General features: G+C 58.6%; 1 protein-coding gene and 1 non-coding gene across 6 annotated transcripts; both read right to left on the minus strand.

Moving 5' to 3' along the window:
* Window positions 1–4: 4 nt before the first annotated feature.
* Window positions 5–78, minus strand: TRNAT-AGU (transfer RNA threonine (anticodon AGU)). The gene has a single exon. It is a non-coding gene; the product is annotated as a tRNA-Thr (tRNA).
* Window positions 79–711: 633 nt separating this feature from the next.
* On the minus strand, window positions 712–15,969 carry PER1 (period circadian regulator 1). Of its 5 annotated transcripts, none has more exons than XM_008539914.2 (23): window positions 15,763–15,969; window positions 9,952–10,368; window positions 9,736–9,834; window positions 9,492–9,646; window positions 9,275–9,396; window positions 8,981–9,182; window positions 8,776–8,827; window positions 8,497–8,639; window positions 8,038–8,116; window positions 7,854–7,960; window positions 7,527–7,680; window positions 7,330–7,438; window positions 7,104–7,241; window positions 6,763–6,868; window positions 6,488–6,659; window positions 6,269–6,399; window positions 5,857–6,033; window positions 5,004–5,243; window positions 3,494–4,104; window positions 2,848–3,034; window positions 2,448–2,637; window positions 1,968–2,118; window positions 712–1,578 (listed from the first exon to the last, which is right to left on the minus strand). In XM_008539914.2, exons 2-23 carry the CDS (start codon window positions 10,224–10,226, stop codon window positions 1,312–1,314), a joined length of 3,867 nt encoding a protein of 1,288 aa, XP_008538136.2. In that variant the 5' UTR covers window positions 10,227–10,368; window positions 15,763–15,969; the 3' UTR covers window positions 712–1,311. The 5 variants fall into 5 exon arrangements, with proteins under 5 accessions (XP_008538136.2, XP_070419391.1, XP_070419392.1 ...); XM_070563290.1 differs by lacking the exon at window positions 15,763–15,969 and adding an exon at window positions 11,883–12,072; XM_070563291.1 differs by lacking the exon at window positions 9,952–10,368 and having other exon boundaries at window positions 15,763–15,953.
* Window positions 15,970–17,397: the final 1,428 nt, after the last annotated feature.

Genomic DNA, 17,397 nt, shown 5'->3' on the forward strand with positions numbered 1-17,397 from the left:
GCCCAGGCACCGCTGGGATTCGAACCCAGGATCTCCTGTTTACTAGACAGGCGCTTTAACCAGCTAAGCCACGGCGCCGGCGGAAGCCACACCGCCTCTAGATGTAGATCAGCTGTTAGTGTGCTCCAGTGAGCGAGAAACACTTACAAAACGATGGCTGCAGCTGGTCCTTGGTGTCTCATCCCCTCCAATGTTCCCCCTTCCCTTCCCAGGATTTGAGTCCAAGGGTTAACGCTCTGCCCCTCCATTCCCCCACTCCTTCGGAGGCCAACTCGACCATGAACGGGTGCATGACTCCCCATCCCTTAGCCTCCTAGACTGATCTGCTGAAGGGCCCTCTCCTGCGTGGTGACAAAGAAGCTGAACACCCTCCATTGCTTCAGAGCACCACTGGCGTTACGTGGGCTTCCCCCCTCCCTCCGGCGCCCGTGGCCCACGTTGGAGCTTGCCCTTAACCACAAGTTGCCTCTCATCTCTCCTTCCCAGGACAAATCCAGCTGAGGTGATGTTAGAAGAAAGAGTAGAGTTTGGGTTCGGGGGAGATTTAGCGGGCTCAGCAAGGCCCTTCAGCTGGAAAGGGTGTGGGGGAGAATGGGGACTGGAGTTGCCAGGGGAGGCAATTGCCCACTCTCACTACAACCTTCCTGGAAGCTCGGCCACACCTTCCCACAAAGAGCTCCCCTCACCACCCCCAAACTTCATTCCACAAAGTTCTGGGTTTTTTTTCTCTTTGTATTAAAAAATAATAACAGACACAATATCAAAAACACAAATGCCATTGGTAGAGGGTACAGCTGAGAACACCTGGGTCCCACTTGAGGGGCAGCACCAGGGACTCCATGGTCCACCAACCTCCCCTACCCTGGAGCAGCTAGGGGTTTGGACCGCTGGGTCCTGCTTGGGCCTCAAGACCTCCTCCTCCCATCTGGAGAAGAGGTGGGAGAGAGGGCTGTCCCCTCCAATAAATAATTGCAGCCCCAACCCTCGGGGACCAGGGCCTGGGCTCAGCTGGGATTTGGAGAGACCACTTCAGCAGCTTGTCAGCAACTTTGTCCAGGGGAAGGAAGGACTCCTCACCGGGGTGGGAGGTGAGGCTTCTCTGGGCTGGGCTGAAGAGTTCCACCCTCTGTTCCCTAAAAAGCCAGAGGCAGCCCCTGGATCCTGGGCTGGTGATGGGGGTCCAGCCCCCTACAGCGGTAGAAGCTGGGGCAGTTTCCTATTGGTTGGTCCAGCCACATCTGAGTTCTGAGAGTTGGGACATGGGAGAAGGAAGCTTCTCATGCACTCCCAGATGTGGCCCCAAAATGTAGTCTAGCTGGTGCCATTTTCTGTGGCAGGTAAGGCTAGACTGGATGAGTTCCCACCTTGTTCCTCCTCCTCCATGGCCAGGTCCTGAGAGCTTGAGACCCTGGCCCCAGCTTGGGCTCGGGCCCCCTCTCCACCCTCGCCCTCGCCTCCATCGCCACCACCGCCACCACCCTCCTCCATGGGCTCCAGCCCTAGTCCATCCAGTTCCGAGAAGAGTGAGTCATCAGGGTGGCCAGGGTCTTGGGTGCTACTACCGCAGTCCACACAGGCCTTGGAGGGAGAAAGGGGATAAGTCAAGCAGGGTTCTCACTGCTGACCTGCCACCCCAGCTCCCCTTGTCCCCTAGCCCAAGATGTACTCCCAAGAAATACTAGTCCACTCGGGGCCAACAAGATGGGGAAATGCACTGTACCCTAAATCCAGACCCAACTGTGGGACATTCACAATGTATATTAGCATAGGATAGGCCCAGAAAAGGTTTACAAAGATTCATGTGGTTTAATACTACATGTGGGTTATAACCCAGCAGCAAACTTAGTGGAATTAACATTCTTCAAAATTAATGATCCAAAGACGAGGGGGTCAGCCCTTAGTCTCTATCCCTTCAACTTGAGCTCAATTCTTTCCTCTCCTTCCTGGCCCTGACTTCTCCTTCTCACCATCACATCCAGGGCCCGAGGCAGCTGGCCCTTCCGGACCCAGGAGTGCACAGCACCCAGTTCCCTCCGCTGGTCCTCCGAGAACCGAGGCTGCTGCTTCTGCATGGCCCGGAGCCGCTCCCGGTCCTGCTTCAACACAGAGGCCATGTCCCTGCCCAGGGAAGGGGTTCAGAAGGCAGAGGCTGGGAGCCGGGGCCAGGCCCCACAAGGTGCACATTATTCCTGTACCACAACTTCCCACCCACTGTCTCATGCTCCTCCCCTGAACCAGTGCTCTGAGAGGGCTTCCAAGACCAGAAAAGCTGCCCTCGGTATGGGAGGAACTAATGATGGGACTCCAACAGGCAGCAATTAGGACAGGAAGTTCCAGGGCAGAGCCAGCCTCAGAAAAAAAACCCCACAAAGTTAGCTGGGGAGTAACGGTGGGCCAGCCTCCCCAACCCTCTGAAAGGGAGGCAGAGGAGGCCTCAAACACCTCACCTGGAGGGCACCTGGTAAGTCATCATGACATGCTGGTCAGCATTGGCCATCAGCAGCCAGATGGGATCCTGGAGCACATACTTAATGACCTGGTCCCCAGGCTCAGCCCTGGCCTGGGCAGCCCCAGCCTCAGCCTCAGAAGAGTCGATGCTGCCGAAGTACTTGCTTGTGTGGCTGCTCTGACTACTGCCTGTGAAGAGGGTGGGGGCCAGCCAACGGAGTCAGGCCAGCCGGCACTCCCACCCCCAGGGCCTCACAAGCCTCCCGCAAGGCCACATGTCCAGTCCACTGGCCTTAGAAGCCGGGCATGGGCCCAGGCTGTTCAGCCAAGGTGGGGCCTGGCCTCCCAACTCCCTAGTCACTGTCCCACCCTGGGAAGTGTTGGAGGGTAGGCACTCACGTGTGATGCTGGCTGAGGTGCTGCCCCCCTCATGGGAGCCTGAACCAGACCCAGAGCCCAAGCCAGAGCCCAACGAGCCTGAGGCAGCAGAGCCTGTGCCAGAGCGAGAGTCCTCTTGCAGCAGCAACTCTAGCAGGTCACTGGAGCCAGAAAGCGCGTCCTGATTGGAGGACTCAGTTACCTCCACCTGGAGGATGGGGAGGAGGAAGGGGACGGGGAGGGATTAAGGGATCAACACCTAGGTCTCCCTTCAACTGCTTCCACTGGTGGGGGGGGCACACCCAACCCAAGTGGTCTCTGTTCCCACTCCGTGACTGTGGGGCCAGGATGAGAGAGAAGAGAGCTGACGAAGAGTAGGGATGTGACGCTGGACCCTTTCCAAGTGGCAGATGCGCTCTCAGAAGTTACTGGGATGTCCTCACCACCTGTCAGACAGACAGGACTGTCCCCACTTCACAGATGAGGCAGCCGATTCCTGCCTCCTTCAGAAATTCACCTGGGTTCTCCCACCCGACAATACCACCTTCTGGAGACTGAGACGCCAGGCAAGCGGAGGGCAGGAAGAAGCGCAAGGCGAAGGAGCAGCAAGGGGGAAGAGCGGCTGCACAGGGGCTGGTAAGAAGTTGCAGGGGGGGTCAGTGCTCACCAGTCTGGCCTCTGGTTCAGCGGCCTCCTCACTGGGAGGCGGGGGCCCAGCACTGCTCCCAGGACCCCCTGCAACAGCACCCCCCTCAACACGCAGGGGCTCCTCAAGCTGCAGCAGATTTAGCTGGAGTGGGGAGCTGCATCTCGAGTTGAATAGTGGAGAGTCTGGGCGGTGGGGAGGGCTGGGGGCCAGTGCAGGGAGGGACAGAGAAGGGGAGTAGGAGGCAGGGGTAGGAGGCCCCTCGACAGGGGTCTGGGGTACCCCATAGGGACAGCTGGATGGGGTAGGGAACAGATAGTTAGGGAGCACCAAGGCCACCATTGGGGTCACCAGGGGGGCAGGGAAAGCTGCAGGAGGCACTGATGTGGGGGCAGGAGGAAGAGGCTGGGGACTTCCTTGTGGGGAGAATACTGGGAGGGGGTAGGGCTGGACCACAGCTGGGAAGGGAGTAGTGGCTGGTGGTGGGGGCCAGGGGGCAGAGGGTGGCACAGGTGAGGGGTGGGATACATAGCAGGGGGCTTCAGCCCGGGGGGTCTGGTGGTGGCGTGAGCGCTTGGCTTTGGATCGGCAGTGGTGTCGGCGGCCGGGGGGTGTGGGGCCATGGTGGCAGCCTGTGGGAAGAGACTAGGGTTAGCGAGGGCCTCAGCCTGGGGGTTAGCACCCCTGCCACCCCCATTGCCATGCGGCTCTGACCAGGAAGAGGGCAGGTGAAGGCTCTAGAGAGTGTTTGGCTTCCAGACCCACACAGAACAGAGGGGACCCTGGGGAGTTGGGGGAACCTTCAGGGAAGAATCACAGAAGGCAGGGACAGGGGCATTTATTGAGAAAGGAGCTGGGGAAAGGAAAGGTTACATAAGGGGTCGAGCTGGGGGCGCAGAGAAGATAGAGGCACATTGGCAGATGGAAGGAGGCAGGGTGGGTCCATGGACGAATGGGCAGGCGCCTCTGGTTCATCCGCCAAAATTCCTGCAGGCACTGACAGCCTGGGAGCTCCTCCTGCCAGTCGAGGCTGCACTCTGCCTAGCTCCGATGGAGCAAAAAGGTGGGCAGGAAAGCCCCGTCCTGAGTCTTGCGTGCGCCTGCCGGGGGCCTCCCTCAGGCACCTGGAGGGCTGCCATCTGCCCTTGAAGCCCAGACCCCACCCGGAGTTATCTTTGCCCAGAGTGTCTACACAGATCTCTTGATCAGTGACAGCTGAGTCCTAAGTGGGCATACTTCCTGCCCTTACCCCCAAGCTGCGCCTGAAGTAGCTTACCTGAAGCAGAGCACCTCGGCCTCCTTGTCTCAGTGCCAGCCCCCCAGGCTGCCCTCCTCTGGCTATAGCCTGGAACCCCAGCCTAGTGGGGAGAGGCTAGCGATGGGCCTGTCCCTAGGGAGGGCCCGGGTGGTGGAGGCAGCACCAATCTGGGTCCCTGGAGCAGGAACATTTCCCTCAAGAACCCACCCTCCCCCCAACAGTCTGGTCCTAGACAGGGTAGAGGGCAGACTCAGGGAGGTCCCAGGTGACTACCTCGCTCGCCAGGGGCCGATGGGGCCAAGGAGCTGTCAAGTCCACGCAGCTTGCCGAGGTCACGGAAGCGGCTGAGGAAGGCTTGCTCCTCCTTCTGCGTGTGCAGGGACAGCACGGCCTTGGTCAGGCCCACCGGGCGGTAAGCATCTGGGGCTGGGTCAGGGGCTACCGTAGGGCTGGGGGCTGGGCTAGGAGCTGGGCCTGGAGCCAAGCCAGGCAGGTCCTCCATCATGATGATGTCTGAGGAAGGGGAGAGGGAGGAAAGGTGATCAGAATCACCTCATGAGTTAACATATCCACACCACACCCTCCCAATCCAACAGCTTAGCCAACCCCCAGCCTCTGCCTCACAATCAAGCCTGGACCCCATATGCATCTCCTGGCCACCTCCTCGCCCCCAAGGACAGGCCCTGGGCTGTCTTCTCCATACAAAGCTCTCCCAGGATGAGAAAGGATACTCAGCTCCTCCAGTGGCACTCCCTAGGATGACACCTCCATGACTCTGGATGGAAGGGAAGCCCACCCGTTTTCCTTCCTTCACACATTTTCCAGGTCGATGCCCAAAGACCCTTAGAGGGGTGTCAACATTCCTTGCCTTCAGACCCTCTGTGCTCAGCACCCCGGGGTTGAACTCCCCAAGCCAGACTTTGTGTGTGAACTAACAGTGAAAATACAGGAAGCAGCATGGGGAAAGCCAAAGCAGCAAAGGCTGGCGGGGGTGGAGAGCAAGAAGTGGCAGCCCCAAGATAGGAGGAAGGCCAGAGGAGGAGGGAAAAGGCAGGCGTCCGGGAGGACCAAGAGGCTGGGGGACCAAGTGGAGCCCGGGCACTGCCCCCTCGCTCCATGCCCATACCCGACTCCGGGGGCTTCTTGTCTCCCACATGGACGATTGTGGAGCTGAAGCTACACTGACTTGTGACGGATACTACGCTCTCCGCCTTATTGGCCAGGGCAAGTGGGCTCAGGGTGCCTCCCACCACCGGCTCCTTTTGCAGGGTGGCCCCCTCCCCAGACAGCACTGCTGATGGATCTGTGCAGAGAGAGGGCACCAGTTACCACCCCTGCCCCCACCCAGAGGTCAGGAGAGGAAATCCCGGGGGGGGGGTGGGGCAGGGAGGGGACTGACGGTAAGGAGGAGCCTGGAGATCTGGAGGCTGGGAAGGGGACAGGGCAGAGCGAGGTGGGGGCCCCAAAGGCAGACGTGTAGAGACACAGGGTCAGTGGGCCAGGATGGGGCAGGAGCAGGGCATGGCCTGGGTCTTTACCTTTCTTGGCCCCCACAGAGAGTGGACCTGTCCTCTGCTTATCATCGTCAGAGGCTGAAGAGGTGGTGCAGGAAGAGGAGGAGGCACATTTACGCTTGGTGGTGCTGGGGATGTTGCAGCTCTCCAGGTACCTGGTGATGCACCAGAGGACATGACAGCAGGGCCAGGAGTTGGGCCAGGCCCGGGCCCAGGTGGGACAAAGCACCAGGCTGGCCTTACCTGAGGATGCTGTCCAGGCAGTTTATCTGCTGGTAGGAACAAGTGGAGGCTTCTTTCCTCTCATCCTTCTCAGGGATCAAGGCTAGTGGGGCCTGGATTGGAGCAGGAGCTGCCTCCAGGTCTGGGTCTGGGGACTGGTTTGGAAGGGTCTTAGCCTTGAATGTGCCTGTAGCTGGGCCGAGAAGAGAAAAAGGAGAGAAAAGCTCCTCTGGGCTGGGGGTGAAGATCAGAGGACTCCGAGGTCTCACCCCTCACCCACAGCTTTACCCACTTACCAGGGAGGCGGGGCCGGGGTGGAGGCCGGGCCCGGGACTCAATAAAAAGCTGCTGCCCCTGATGCTTCACCAGATGCACATCCTTACAGATCTGCTGGAAGGTCACCTGTGGGACAGAGCAGGGCAGTGGAGAGCATTGGGGGGGCCTCGCCAGTATCAGGTGCCCAGGGCCCAGTGCAACAAGAAGGTACCAGTGGGGAGGCATGGAGGCCACGATGAGAGCAGGACAAAAGGAAAAGGAGAGGGGCCCAGGCTGAGCTCCTGTTGGGCTGGCAATGCTGACTCCAAGAAGGACAGGTAAATGGGAGACTAGAGGGGTGAAGTGGGAGAGGGTCACTCACCGGGACAGGAGGCCCAGGCCCCTCAGCATCACCCCCGTTGCTATCACTGGAGGAGCCAGGGCTGAGGAGAGGGCCAGGGGAGGTCACAGGGCCGACTCCACAAAGCCCCGAGGGGCTGGGGCTGGGGCTGTGCACAGGCTGAGGCAGGAGAGGGACAGGTTAAGCGTCTACAGGCCTGCTCCCCACCCCTTCCTCTTCTCCCAAGTCCCCTCCCTTCAACTCTCACCTGTAAGAGCAGCCGGTGGATCTGCTCAGAGAGCTCCTGGATATCAGAGTCCAAGGACAGAGCTGGGCTGGGGGCCGGGGGAGTGAACACATCCTCATTCAGGGGCGCCCTGAGGGGTAGGGAAGGATGAGATGAGCCCTGCCCCTTCCCACACTGTCCCACCCTCTAACGCCAACTCCAGGGCATGACCCACTTACGTGCGTACTTTGTGGCGGCCCAACACAAAGGCCACCTTGCGGCTCCAGGGATGCACGAAGCCAGCCCAGCTGGTGTCCATGGTGACATACTCTCCATTACGGGCGCAGAAGCGGATAGGAGAGTGGTCAAAGGGCTGGCCAGCCAGCTGCAGGACTGAAGGGAGTGGGAAATGAGGTGAGAGTCAGCAGTAGGAAGAGCTAAGTAAGGCGGAGCGCCACCCCACTGGAGAGCCAGGAGACCAAGGCACCAAGAGAGACAACCACAAGAGAAGCCATTAAGAAGCCCTGCAGGCAGCTGGGAAGGGAGAGGAGGATGAGAGGACTTACTCTTCTTGTGGATGGCCAGCATGAGGGGTCGGTCCTCAGGATGCAGGAACAGGAGCACTGGGGCCCCCAGGAGGTCCTGGGGGAGGTAGCCGAGCAGTGGGGCAGCCCTGAAATGGGAAAAGGCATCAGAGTGGTCATGGCATCAGTCTCGGCCACCCCCTTTTCCTCCAGGTCCTGGCCTCACCTTTCATCCACATCCTGGAAGAGGCAACTGGGCGTGTGCCGTGTGGTGAAGATCCTCTTGTCAGGGGGGATCCGGGGAGCTGAGGCATAGAAAGTGTGGCTATTGGGTTTCATCCAGAATGTTCCAGCTCCTCAGCCCTCCATGCTGCCTGGGGCCTGGGCTGGCTGGCAGTCCTCCCCACTGCTCTGCCCTGGGCCCTCTGGCCTACAAAGATGGTCAGAACCATTCTTGCACCCCATACTGGTAATGAAACTGAAAACCAAGGCACTCTTCTTCGCCCTCTCCTAGCACAGGGCTCTTCTCCACCTCTACCTCGAAAGGCAGGCTCAAACCCTCATCCTTATAATACCTTCTCTGTCCCAAAATTCTGAGGAGATGAGTCATGCCCCCCAGACTCATGTCCTGCCTGACCCACAGCCTAGAGAGGGGGCCCGTCCTCCAACCCCCTGGCCTGCCCACCTTCGTAACCGGAGTGGATGCGCTCTGCAATGAGCAGGCAGCACGGCTGCGCGGGGGCCGCATCTGAGATCCGGATCTTGGTCACATATGGAGTTAGGCGGAATGGCTGGTACCGAGGCCCTAGATCCCAGTCAGGACCTCCTCTAGCAAGGAAGAGAGGGGCATTAGGGACTATCAGTGGAGGGTCACCCACCCCACACCTCAAGGTCACAGCCCACACAGCGAAGATGGGGGTTGTGTGGAAGGTGGGAGAGGTCTGCTCCCACTTCCCCCACCTACCTGATACGGCAGAAGACAGACTTTTCCTGGGTGAAGTCCTTGAGGCCTGAACCTGGGGAAGACCAGGAGGGTAGTGAGCACAGCCACCTACCCACTTCCTGGGCTGAGAAGAACCCAGCAAGAAAAAGCTTGGGTACCCTGGCCTCTCACAGCAGGAGCTTTCTAGGACTGCTCATCCCTCCCCCCAAGCTCTTGGGGACCTCACCTGCCGAGGCCCCAGTGCCCCAGGTGGGCAGGCGAGATGGGGCAGTGGAACCATAGAAGACGCCCACATCCTGGGGAGCCAAGAGCTCTGAGAAGCGGGCACCCCGGAACACATCCCGCTTGCAGTGCAGCAGGATACCTGCCTGCTCCGAAATGTAGACGATGCGGCCTGTCAGGAAAGAGACAGCCACGGAGAAGGTATCCTAGGCAGGAAAGTGAGGACAAGAGCAGATTCAGGAGCTATGGGAGTGGGGAGGGGGGTGCATCAGAATGGAGAAGCTGAGCTGCGGCTGACCTGGTTGCGAAGCGTGTACTCGGACGTAATGTGCTCCAGCTCCTCCAGGCTGTAGGTGGACATGTCCATGGCACAAGCCTCACCCTCCTCCAGGCTCCACTGCTGGTAGTATTCCTGGTTGGCTGCAGAGCGAGGGCAGTGGGGCATTTAGCAAGGAGATTGCCCCACCATAGTAGCCCTGGACCTGGCCAATGCCCTCCCAGGAAGCACCACTCACCCTGAACCTGCTTGACACAAGCCAGTGCGTACTGTAGTGTGGCGAGGGTCCCAGAGCGGCCCTTGCCCCGGCGCTCTGGCGGCAGCCGAAGCTTGAGCTCCCGCAGCGCCATCATGAGTTCCTTCTGGGTTCTTGCTCGAGCTGACTGTTCACTGCTGCAAAGCCCACAGGGAAGGGGTATAGGATTAGCCCCAGAGCGTGGCCCAAGCCTCCAGCCCTCTCCCCTAGCCCTCACCCCATGAACCTGCAGCCACTGGTAGATGGGTTGTCCTGCTCCGAGCTGGCACTCAGGAGGCTGTAGGCAATGGAACTGCTGGGTGGGGATGGGCTCTGAGAATTTGTGCTAGGGGAGAAGCAACAGGCCCAAGATGAGGAAAGTGGCCAGCAGCATGGGCCTGTGTCCTAGCTCAGCCTGCTCACAAGACCACTCCCAGACCCTGCAACACACATCCATACACACCTCTTGCTGCTCTCAGTGGTCTCCAGCAGGGCTGAGTCCTTGCCATTGCCGGAGGAGGAGCTATGTGAGCTCCGCTGAGATGCACCCCTGGACTCGGGCCCGTTGGACTCATTGCCACTGGAGCCATTGCTGTTGGCATCCGTGTCATCAGCCAGGCTTGGGCCAGGGCAAGGCCGGTGGTGTGGAGGGCCAGGGGATGGGGCCTCTCCAGGACAAAAAGATTCCCCCGGCCTGGGGTCCCCTCCCCCATCAGCCCCTTCTAGGGAGCTACTCATGTCTGGGCCATGGGGAGAGCAGGAGAACAGGGAAGGTGGAGAGGCCACAATGGATGCACAAGGGGGCCAGGAGGCCTGGCTAGAGGAGTGAGGTGGGAGACCCAAGCCTCTGAAGATTGAGAAGTTTGATCACAGCCAGTACCTAGAGAGGGAGATCAGGATGGAGGGCTTGGAGAAAGCTGGGTGGTTAACTTCACAGTGCCTGTCGGCTTCGCTCAGACCCTCCCCTGCCTGCCCCCACGCTCCAGGGACCCAGGCTTCCAATAGGAGCCTAGGTAACTTGTCCTGTCCCCCTGGGGTGCTCCAGGTGGGAATGAGCCTCTCGTGGGCCTTGCCCCACATCCCCTACATGGTGGCCCGGGTAAGTGGAACCTGAGCAGTCGAGTAGAACTACGGCTGTGGGCCAAAGCCTGGACATTTCCCATCCTCGAATTCCCATCGAGCCCCTACTCTGCCTGGGACTCCCAGGCCTCTCAGCAGGGGATGAGCCTTTTTCCTCCTATATTTAGGCCTTCAGGCTAATTTTAACCGGGGGCGGCGCCACCCCCGCCGCACATGCGCACGGACGTGCGCGGTCCCAACACGCGCTTCCGCCGCCGCCGCGGTCGCCAGGGAAACCGACGTCAGCAGCTGAGCTCAGCGGTTGCTGGAGGGACCACAGGAGGGCGGGAGGGGCGACCCCTCCCCCATTTCCCGGCGGAAGTCCGGGAACGACCCACTCCCACGCTGGCGGGCGCGGCCAGAGGTCGCCCACCTCTAATATGTCCCCAGACCCCGGAGGGCCCGATGGCCGTATGAAGATGGGCGGCCCATCGGGGTTCCAGGGGCTGGCCTTGCTTCCCAGGGCAAAACACAACTGCCACCGCCCTCCGAGCAAAGGCCCCCACCCTGGCGTTCGCCTGGATCCCAGTCATTCTGGTTAAGACGACACAGCCTTTCCTTCTCCGGCCCCTGCACCCTCTCCAGATCCCCAGGGCTAAAACCAGCACCTGCCATCGTCAGGGACCCAGGAATCCTCTCGCCTCAGTCCTCTACTTTTTAGACAACCCCCTACGCAACCCCCATCCGAAGCAGACAGACGCAGCTCTGAGCAAGGGACGCACAACAGCCAGCCGACTGTTCTTCCCCTACTCCCCATCCAGCCACACCCCCAACACCGCGAGCATTTTCTGAGCGCCAGGAGAAAAGGGAAGGCTGTGGCCAACAGCAGGAACTAGCGCCGGGAACGGGATGTTCCAGCCCGAACCGGGCTGACATCACGGCCGGCGCGGGGCCAGGGACTGGAGGGGGAGCGCGGGGAGCGCGGAAAGCCTGAAGAGGTCCTGGTGCTGGGGAAAAACATGGGACCCCCAAGTGATAAGAAAGGCGACAGGGGGCATGCCTGCTGAGGGTCGAGTGTGGGGCCGCGACAGCTAGGAGCGGAGGGCAAAGCTGGAGGTAAGGTAAGCGGGTCAGGAGTGCGGACACCTGGTGCAGGTTTGCGAGAAACACCTAGGTCCCCAGGGGCAGAGAGGGGATGGACAGCGGCAAGGAAGGCGGATTTTATTGGTATGCCGCCTGAGCGCCTGGGCCGAAAGCGGCCCATCAGGCTGGAAGTGGCGGCGGTCCGGCTCGGGACCGGAGAGCTACCACCCGGGTGGCCTCGGAGATGCCTACCTGGCCGCGCGAGCGCCCTCCGGCCGCCTGTCCGCCGCCGTTGCAGCCAGCAACCGAGTGGAAGCTCCGCGGGGCCAGGAGGCGGGTTGCATAATGCCAGGCACTGCCCTTCATTGGCCTCCAGCCGGCGGAGCCGCAGGCCCCGCCCCCGATTGGCTGAGGCTCTCGTTCCGGCGCCTGATTGGCTACTGGCCCCCACTGAGGTCAGGGCTGTGTCACACACACCGGCGCACGTGGATCTGGGTGCTGGCGCTGGGCTGGAGGGCCCCAGACACCACCTCCCAGCCAATGGGTGCAGGACGCCTTGCACAGTGAATAATGGGAGGAAGGGAAGAGGAGGTAAGCTGCCTCTCTTTGGAGAAAATGCCTGGGCCACTGGAGGTGCTCAAGATGTCTACTTCCTGAACTGACCAGCCTTGCGGAACAGGACACCTTGGCCTTGCCAGGGGTAGGGAAAGGGAATGCAGACCCTGGAAGGTGAGCCAAGCTGGATGAGATGGCTCGTCCCTGAGGTGGGGTGGGGGGGTGGGGGACAGACAGAAACCTGGCTTGGCCTTTCCCGGGTGCTCCTCCCCGGCCTTGTCATCATAATAAAGCTGTTTTACCCAACCCCTTCCTCTGACACTTCAAATCTTGTGGACTGCCAGGAGGAGGGCAATTGAGGGTCCACGTGTGATGGGGCCGTGGAGTTGGCAGGGGAGGATGCAAACAATAGAAGGGGCAGCCAGAGCCAAGAGGGGCCATGAAGGGAAACAATGGCAGGTGCATCTGTGGCCAATGAGAGAAAAGGTCTCCGGGCAGCCTACGTGGTGACTAGTGCTTCTTCTCTCCTGAGGATGCAGCCACCCACAGTTAGGGCTGTCCCAAAAGTAGGGGCCAGGAAGCCAGGGCTACAGGGGAACAAAGGGAGAGGGCTGAGAGAAGAGACCAACCAGAACCCTAGACAGAGAAAGGTGAGGTGGCAAGGGCTTCAGATACCCACCACTAAGAAAAGAGAAAGCCAAGAACCACATCTGTCTCCTTCACTGTATTCCTCAGGCCCCAGGAGAGAACCTGACACATGGTAGGTGATCAATAAACTCCGTAATTTTGTTGTTAACAAGGATAAATAGGGGAGGGGAGGGGCTTCAGCAATGGAGAAGGGGCTGGAAATTATAATTTTTTAAAAGAGGTAGGGAGCAGAACACCGAGTCCTAATTTGGGGGAATAAAGTGCCAGGCTGGGCCGGGGAGAGCTCCAGCTGCGTCCAAGGCTGTAATAAGTAGTTCCTCTCAGGGCTCCCTGGAAACGTGGGTGGCAAGTGAAGAGGCCCCCAAGCTGCTGCCGACAAAGTCAGCTGGGAGTGCACTCCGCTTACTGTCACGTGGCCTAAGCTTTCCTTAACAACCGTGTTGGGGGGGGGGGTTGGGGGGGGGGCAGGAGGAGGGTTCTGTGGAGAAGCTGGGACACAGGAATTTTATTATATAGCCCAGAAAAACCAAAGCAAGAAAACAAGAAACAAAGCATTCAGGAGCCTAGATTCTCAATCTCCTCTCCTTGAAAATGTCCCCGCAACTCATATACCGTGGCCCACTCCCTTGCCTCATTTTCAGACACCTCTTCTCCAGAAACATCCTTTTTTTCCTCCCCAGCTCTCGTCAGGGATTTAGGTGTGATCTCCCCTGACACAGGCAGTCCTTGCTCTCCCACCTCCACCTCCTTATTTATCTTTTGCTTGGACAAAAGAGTCCAGCGCTCCAGCAGCCCCCACTTGCTCTCAAGGCCCTGGTTGTCCTGTCTCATGGTCCCCACAGTAACCAGGCCCTGCTGCCGTCAATGGAGGAGCGGGGGCGGGAGATAGCAGTGACGTCAAAGCGGAGGAAGGGGGCGGGGCGAGGCAGCTGGGGAATGTGGAGCAGGGAGGCTGGAGAGGCAGCGGTTTGGGAGGCGGCCAGCCCGAGAGGGCGGCGGCCAGCGCACTTGGGAACATCATGTTCTCTTGGCTGGTGGCCCAGGACATGCACCCAGCCTGGGCGCCTCCTCCAACCCAACAGCAGCCGTCTGTCCCAAAGCCAGGGATTCCTGGAGAGAGGATTAGGAGGAAGGGGTCCCCTGCCCCAGCCCCCACGCCTGGCTCTCTTCTCAAGACTCGCATCTACCCTCCTCTCGGCTTGTTTCTACAGCTCCTGGCACTGGCTTTCCTCCTCTCCCAAACTGTATACATCTACTGGCTCATTCCCAAAGAACCAGGGTGCGGAAGTTGGAGGCCCAGGTTCTGTGAGAGAAAACACACCTTTGCTCTCTCAGAGGCCCCCTTCAGAGCCTGAATCTCTTGTTATTATGGCAGCAGAGACACGGAGGAGGGGCAGGGAGGAGAATGGGTCTAGGATGAGGAAATCGAACTGGGACAGAGCAAGTGGCCCAGCCTGGGTCCTGGATCCTGGGAGAGGGATAAAAGGGTGGAATGAGGATTTGGGGCTGGTGCATGAAGACAAGAAGTACCAGGAAGAGGGAAATGGAGAGAGAGTCACCAAAACTTGCAGAAAACCTTGAGAATGTGAGAATAGTTCCCAACCACAGCATTCACATAAATCTCTCACCCTGTCACTGTTGTTTTGTCATCCTAAAGCCATTATTTTTTAGCTAAAAAAATTTAAAAACATGACCCAGGCATTGTGCTAAGCACTTTACATATATTATCTTATTTAATCCCCAGAACAGCCCTGTGAGATGGGTATTATTATCCCCATTCCACAAGAACGAATGAAGGCTCAGCAGTTACTAAACTTGCCTAAATTGCCTCATAATAAGTTCTCAGGCTCTTAACAAATGAAGCCCCGGGTTTGAATCTGAGCTCTGATAATGGCTTATCATTCTGGCTTCTTACCCTTCAGGAAATTGTGAGGTGTTACCCAGCATTGGGGAACCTGGGCCTATCAAATATCCAGCTGATTCTAAGTTTGGTGCTTGGAACACAGACTCCAGCCAACCCCTCCTCTCCTTTGGGCCGGATCTCAGACATTCAGTTTGCATCCCCCACATACTTCCAATCATCATAGCCCAGTTTTCACATGCTCACAAAATCCTTGACATCACCCTAGCAGCCACCAACCCCAGTGATTTCCTAGGAACGCCACCTCCTCACTCCTCCACCTTACCCCCAATTCACTTTACCACAGGCCTGGTTGTTTGTACAGACAGATACCAGAGCACCCCGTTGGTGCATCCTCACCTCTAGGGTCTCAGGAAGGCATGTGCACAGCCAATCTGCACAACCCCATCCTCCCTCTCAGGACTTAACAGTTTCTGCCCCACCTTTACTCCCAAGGACGGCTCCGAGGCCCAACCTCTCCCTTTTACACATGAGAAAGACATCCAGAGCCATGATGTGACTGGCTCAGGGTCACACAAATCATCTCACTACTGTTTCTCAAGTCACCATGTCAACCCTTTGATACCCTCCCACCTGCCCTGCCAGGGCCTCCCTCCAGCCTCAGAACCCCTGCCTCTTCCAAGTGCTTAAGGCACCTACGCAAACAGTAGCCATGCACTGGAACGTCCCCCAGCAACTCTCAGGGGTCCCGTCCCCGTATCTCCCTGGGAACAGAGGGTCTCAGGTCCTCAGGTCGCTGAGGACTTCCGAGCCCCTCCTCCCAGACAGTCAGGGGTCCAGGTGCCCTAGGGCGGTGAGGGATCTGATGTCACTGACCCCTGCCCACGTCCCTCTAGAGCTGAGTTCGCAATCCCTATTCCCCACAACCATCAGAACTCCCATCGCGGTGATCGTGCCTTCGCATGATTCCCTTCCCGCCCCCCATTAACACCCCTCCTAACAGAACACATCAACCCTGAAAAATCTATACCGACCGCTGCTCGTCTCCCCCTACCCCCGGGCACTCACCGTTCGGCGTGTACGCAGAGTCCAATTTCTTCCCAACCAGGACCACAGCGACTCTGACTCGCTCCCCCAGGCCCGCCCACCGGCCAAGTTGCCACGCCCCTCAAGCTTATTGGCCTAAGGGCGCCGACCCATGCCCCGCGCCGCGTGCGGCCGCCCGGCCCCCGCGCCACCACCATTGGCGTCACCGCCTGCCGTCATCTTCTCATTGGTCAGTTTACCAACCGGCAGTGACAGCTGCACGTGCGAGACAGACCGCCCCTGCGCGCTGATTGGAAGTCTGACAGAAAACACGCCCCATCCACTCCCGAAGTTCCTATTGGCTGTGGCAACATTCCCCGAGCTGCCTAGATCGGTGACGCAAGAGCCAGTCCAGCCCTCCAAGCTTTCTCATAGGCTGAGAGGTCTCGGAGCTGTAGAATACACGTGCCGGCGGTCTCACGCGGCAACTTGTTTACCTAGAAGCTGGGGACTTTCCTTGACGACACTGTTACCCAAGACTGCAGAGTGTGCGCAGGCGCATGAGTGTGACCTACACGCAGGCGCAGACATGAGCTGCGGCGGCGTTGGTGGGGGCGCTTTGTGGCAAGACCTGGGCGAGAAGTCTCGAGCGTGACAAGAGCGCCCCCCGCGCTAGGACTCCGGCCCTGGGTCTCTGAGGTTTCGCGAAGCTGCAAGATTCAAACGTTAGGGCGAAGCAGTCTTAAATGTCAGCGCCGCGTGATGATGATGGCGACAATGATAGCTGCCTCTTGATTGTTTTCTGTGGACCAGGCCAGGCGCTTCTTACAAACCCAGAGGCTGGCTCACTTACTACCTACCTCCTCACAAAAGAGACTGAGACCCAGAGAGGTAACATGATCTGTCCGGATTAACATGCTAATCAGCAACGGGGTCAAGATTTGAACCCAGGTCCCTGATACTATAAAGAAGGCGAGTTCTAGGGCCTACGGAACCCTAAACCTGTAAAGGACTTAGCAGATGAAGCGCGAAAAAGCCATGAGCAATGTCTAGAATATAGTAAGCCCTCAACGAATGGTGGACATTATAATATGTACCTAATTAGAAGAATCACCTGGGCCCCTTAGAAAATCTATTTTTAAAAGCATCCCTAGTAGTTCTTAGGAGCCGACAAGTTTGGGAAACACTATCTAACTATCTAGGTCTCTTACACTGCTGAATCTTCATGTTGCAGCCAGACATTGGCCTTCCACAGCTCACCTAGCACACTGCACTCGTTGTAGCACCTGGGGACAGGAATGCTAAGGTGCCACATCAGGGGCATCATGAGGCTAAGGGAGTTGAGTGTGGGATCTAGTCACCAGTTGGACAGCACAGGCAAGGGTAGCAGGCCATCTATGGCCAGCTCCACACCACACTCAGCTGGGTCTCCTTGAGCAGATTCGTTCAATAAGTACTTATTAATCCGTTCTGGATGCTGGCAGTGTGCTAGGCACCAAGGGGGAAGCGATGCTTTGAAAAAGTTAGCCACCTACTTCAGGCCTAGGAGTAAACGACCATGGGAGCGACTGCAGAAAATCTGGGAGTTAAATCAAAGGGTAGAAAGGAATCCAACAAACAGCAGAAGCATGCCCGCAAGCTAGAGAAGGTGGAGGGGGAGGGGAGTTGGGAAACCCA

The sequence above is a fragment of the Equus przewalskii genome, chromosome 10 (assembly GCF_037783145.1).
Source record: "Equus przewalskii isolate Varuska chromosome 10, EquPr2, whole genome shotgun sequence".
Classification (NCBI taxonomy): domain Eukaryota; kingdom Metazoa; phylum Chordata; class Mammalia; order Perissodactyla; family Equidae; genus Equus; species Equus przewalskii.

Bases quoted from the DNA above. Each gene is read 5' to 3' on its own strand.
- PER1 (XM_008539914.2), bottom strand. From the start codon at position 10,226: ATGAGTAGCTCCCTAGAAGGGGCTGATGGGGGAGGGGACCCCAGGCCG. The intron at 6,869-7,103 runs GTGAGTGACCCT...TCTGTCCCACAG, and splicing joins GGCCTGGGCCTCCTGTCCCG to GTGACCTTCCAGCAGATCTG. The intron at 6,400-6,487 runs GTAAGGCCAGCC...GTGCATCACCAG, and splicing joins TGCCTGGACAGCATCCTCAG to GTACCTGGAGAGCTGCAACA.